General features: G+C 44.6%; 1 protein-coding gene across 2 annotated transcripts in view; it reads left to right on the top strand.

The window, feature by feature from the left end:
- Positions 1–5,000, top strand: part of cdk17 (cyclin-dependent kinase 17) — a 65,008-nt gene that overhangs the window by 54,055 nt on the left and 5,953 nt on the right. For both annotated transcript variants that reach the window (XM_042079068.1, XM_042079069.1), the window contains exons 7-12: positions 470–584; positions 2,789–2,883; positions 2,994–3,056; positions 3,304–3,427; positions 3,806–3,926; positions 4,620–4,717. In XM_042079068.1, the coding sequence (XP_041935002.1) occupies positions 470–584; positions 2,789–2,883; positions 2,994–3,056; positions 3,304–3,427; positions 3,806–3,926; positions 4,620–4,717 (616 nt within the window). The remainder of the gene's footprint in view (positions 1–469; positions 585–2,788; positions 2,884–2,993; positions 3,057–3,303; positions 3,428–3,805; positions 3,927–4,619; positions 4,718–5,000) is intronic.

Consider the following 5,000-nt stretch of genomic DNA (forward strand, 5'->3'; position numbering starts at 1 on the left):
AGCAGGATTAGGTTCATATTATATTAATGGCCTTTCTCTCTCCCTCAGACAGACGCACGCACACATGCACACACTGTGAGCCACACATCGAGAGAGAGAGAGAAAAAATAAGCTGTTTTGGTTCAAGACTTCTCTCTGGCTACATCCACACTTATACAATCTCATCCACACGCACGGAATCTTGTCTGCACAGGACATTCATAGGCAGAAGTGGGGATACCTGAAGCTTGAAGCACATGACCATTTGCACAAATCACATGACTATTCTCACCAGCAAGGGCAGCAGGAAGGCTAATGCTTGTATTCTAGCAATCTTTTTGGTTTACGTTTGTCCTGCTCTTCTCCATGTCTGTCTGTCTGTCTGTCTGTTCTTGTGTGAGAATCTTGTCTTGCCTGACTTCCTATGTCATTGTGGCAGTTTTAACATGGCACTTTGTGTGTGTGTGTGTGTGTGTGTGTGTGTGTGTAGGGTACCTATGCCACGGTGTATAAGGGCCGGAGTAAGCTGACGGAGAACCTGGTGGCCCTGAAGGAGATCCGACTGGAGCACGAGGAGGGAGCGCCCTGCACCGCCATCAGAGAAGGTACAATAGCCATCCCATCTATCTATCTATCTGAGAAGATACAATAGCCATCCCATCTATCTATCTATCTATCTATCTATCTATCTATCTATCTATCTGAGAAGGTACAATAGCCATCCCATCTATCTATCTATCCATCTATCTATCTATCTATCTGAGAAGGCGCAATAGGCATCCTATCTACCTATCTATCTACCTGAGAAGGTATTCATTCAGTCATCCATCCAGTCCTCTATCTATCTCTCTGTCCATCTGTACATTCAGTCATTCATCCCTCTATCCTCCATCCATTCATTCAGTCATCCATTCAGTCTATCAATCAATCTACCCATCCACCCATCTGTCTGCATGTCTATTAGAATAGATTAGATAGGACAGATTATGATTCACCTATCCTTCTGTCAACACATTAATTCTATAAGATCTATCTACTGATGCATTTATCCATCTAGTCCAGTGTTACTCATTGCGCGGCTCGGGAGCCACATGCGGCTCGTCAAGCTATAACTGGTGGCTCGCATGGCAGCTTTGGTGAGATTTCGCCAAATTTAGTTTTTCTCATTTTGAGTAGGCCTAAACTGTTCGCCAAAGGCCATCATCTCTGGCCTCAGGTTGATAAAAACAAAGGTAGGCTCTGATTTAGCCTAGTCTACTGTATGACTTCAACGAGGTGATCTTTAGTTTCGTTCTGCTTACAGTATCTCACTGCCACTTGCAACGCCTATAATGCAATCCGCTGCCCTGTTTACCGGCAATGCTACAGCGGACTTAAACTGCCACCTCGTGGTGATAAGTTGTAATACATTTCACGCAGCTGCTTGAATCACGGAAAGCGCGAATGAAGTGGCCACTTCTAAATGGGACCCACTGTATGTGGTAACACGGCCAATCATTTTTTTTCAAATGTGCTTCATAAACAACTGCACTACAAAAACGCAAACATCTGAATTATACTTCTCCCTTCACCCAAATAATACAGGTGAAAGGAAGTTATTTAGCCTTAATGGTGCTTCCTAAAGGGGGTATTGTCAAACCTGGCAACACAGCCCACATGCCACGTGGCATTGTTTACAAAACCGCAGCGCACGTTTGCAGGCACAGGCAGGCGACGTTAGTTCCGCTAGCGTGAAACACAAAATGGACCGGTTTTTAATAATAAAAAAAGGGACAGAAATAAGCTCAAAAACCAGACACACAGTGTTGTAACGAATAGTGGAGTGGATGAGGGAAATGAGTCTGAGGAAGCAGCAAACAGAAATCAGCACAAAGACACCAGAGAGGGGACGAGCAGACAAACGGCAGGTGTAACGTTACCCAGTATTGGCTGTGTTATTTCTTTTTTTGTGGGATGTCCAATTTATATGTAGAAATGCACATTTGCAAAGGTGACTTAGTATGTTGTCGTTAAAGTGGCTCTCCTTTTGATTTTGCACTGCAAATGTGGCTCTTGTGAAAATAGTGAGGATCACTGCTCTAGTCAATTCATGTATCCATTCATAATCCCATTCATCCATCCAACTCTTGATTTCTCTCATGTCTCTATCTGTTAGCATCATCCTCCACTATATGGGGCATCATTGTGTAACTGTGCACTTATCTCTCCTCTCCTGTGTTAAGTAAGGGATAATGTATTGTCCGCCGGTAATTATCAGAAAATAAGTCCCGACAGGGAGAACAGAACCCCGACGCACAGCGGACCTGAAGGGATTAATAAGCGAACGGACTTGCGGAGGGATATGAAAGACGTTAATCAACCCGTTGCCATTGACATCACTGATTATATACTTTGCTGGTGATTATATAGATTTAACATAGGCCCGAACGTTGGGAAGGCCCATTCATGTGAATGGAACTTTCTGCAGCACTCTGAAGAGCCGTGTAATAAATCTCTATATCCATCAGCGATTCATCCCTCTCTCTCTCTCACCAGTCTATAAGCTGTCTATCGATCCATCCACCAGCGTTTCATCTCCCTTGACCCTCACTATAGAGCTAGCTGTCCATCCAGAGCTTTCAGCCATCTGGCTGTCTGATGCACTGCCCAATTTAATGCATCCCTCTGCTCAGGAAAGAAGGGAAAAATCTATCCGTCCCCATTTTTGTCCATCCGTCCAATAGCTTCACTCACTGCCCTCTATTTCTATTCTCTCTCTCTCTCTCCCTCTCTCTCTTCCCCCCCCTTCCTTTTTCTTTGGCTTTCACAGTGTCATTGCTGAAGGACTTGAAGCATGCTAACATTGTGACGTTACATGACATTGTTCACACGGATAAATCCCTGACGTTAGTCTTTGAGTACTTGGTAAGCACATGTTTATTATTTCTTCATTGTCAAAATTACCTATCTGTATAAGTGCATGTTGGGAGTTGTAGTCCCCGTGGAGTACATAAATTATGTCACTTCCTGTGCAGGATAAGGACTTGAAGCAGTACATGGATGATTGTGGAAACATCATGAGTATGCACAATGTAAAAGTAAGTCTCATCAATTCACACACACTCACACTCGCACTCACACACACACTCACACACACACACTCAGACTCTCTCACACTCACACACTCACACTCAGACACCCTGACACACACAGCCAGGCGCGCTTATATGGACATACTTAGAAATTGGCACATTGACATGTACTGTACATGTATAAAGACTACCTATGTTGATTGAGGGGAAGTATGAATTTCTAACAGTGTGTGTGTGTGTGTGTGATGGTCAGATCTTCCTGTATCAGATCCTGCGGGGTTTAGCCTACTGTCACAAACGGAAGGTTCTACACAGAGACCTCAAGCCCCAAAACCTGCTCATCAATGAGCGGGGAGAACTCAAACTCGCCGACTTTGGTAAGAGACAAGTCTGTGTGTGGGACTGTTTGTTTGTTTGTTTGTTTTTATGTGTGTGTGTGTGTGTGTGTGAGAGAGAGAGTTAGTTTGAGTGTTTCTGCGAGCGTGTGTGTATCTGTCTGCGTGTGTGAAAGAGTATATTATTTAACTGTGTGTGCGTATGCGTGTGCGTGTGTGTTTGAGAATGTGTTAGTTTCGGTGTGTGTTTGTGTGTGCATGTGTGTGTTAAAGGGAGAGTGATTTCAAGAGGGTAACAGAACCTGACCTACAGTATGCCAAAAAGATCAACTGGAGGTTGATGCTAATTGCTATGACCATTAATCTAATTAATCTCTTTCTGTGTGTGTGTGTGTGTGTGTGTGTGTGTGTGTGTGTTAGGTTTGGCCAGGGCCAAGTCAGTGCCCACTAAGACCTATTCCAATGAGGTGGTGACGCTGTGGTACAGACCTCCAGATGTGCTGTTGGGATCCTCAGAGTACTCAACTCAAATAGACATGTGGTAAGTGTGTGTGTATTAATGAATACTCCAATCAAATAAACATGTGGTAAGAGAGTGTATGTGTCAGTGTGTGTACGTGTGTGGTTATATTGATTAATAAGTGTCTGTGTTTGTAGTGATGAGCATTCCACTCAAATATACATGTTGCGTGTGTGTGTGTGTGTGTGTGTGTGTGTGTGTGTGTGTGTGTGTGTGTGTGTGTGTGTGTGTGTGTGTGTGTACATGTGCGGTTATATTGATTAATAAGTGTCTGTGTTTGTAGTAATGAGTATTCCACTCAAATATGTGTGTCTGTGTGTGTGTGTGTGTGTGTGTGTGTCACAAATGTCTGTGTCTGTGTGTGCGCTTATGTGTTTATGTATTGGTGAGCTTGTGTGTTAGTGTGTGGGTGTGCAGTATTTGTAAGTTGTGAATTCCACTCTCTGAGTTGGGCAAGCGTGTGTGGCCAAGTGAAGGCACAGAGCTGGAGACCACTCCACACCCTGCTTGTTACCTCTAGCAAAATGAGCATTTCAAATCACCAGACATGGAATACTATGAATATGCTGCATACAATGAAGTCTGGCAACTTTTCTCAAGCTCACAAGTCTTGTTTCTCTCCCCCACCCCCCTCCTCTGTGTGTGTGTGTGCGTGTGCGCGTGTGTGTGTGTGTGTGCGTGTGCGCGCGCGTGCGTGCACGTGTGTGTGTGTAGGGGCGTTGGGTGTATATTTTATGAGATGGCTGCTGGTCGGCCTCTGTTCCCTGGATCCACCGTAGAGGACGAGCTGCATCTTATCTTCAGACTATTGGGTGAGGAAAACACGTACACACACACTCATGCTCACACACACACACACTCATGCTCTCTCTCTCTCTCACACACACACACACACACACACACACACACACACACACACACACACACACACACAAAAAAACACCCAAATGCATACAAATATATCACTTGTTGATCAACCTTGTGATGTAGCCCCATTTTCCCAGTCCAGGACACACATACACACACAAAAACACACAGTCCTGGAAGTGCGTACCCACATGCGCGCACACACACAGGCACAGTCCTGGAAGTGTG

Source organism: Alosa sapidissima, chromosome 22 (genome assembly GCF_018492685.1).
Source record: "Alosa sapidissima isolate fAloSap1 chromosome 22, fAloSap1.pri, whole genome shotgun sequence".
Classification (NCBI taxonomy): domain Eukaryota; kingdom Metazoa; phylum Chordata; class Actinopteri; order Clupeiformes; family Clupeidae; genus Alosa; species Alosa sapidissima.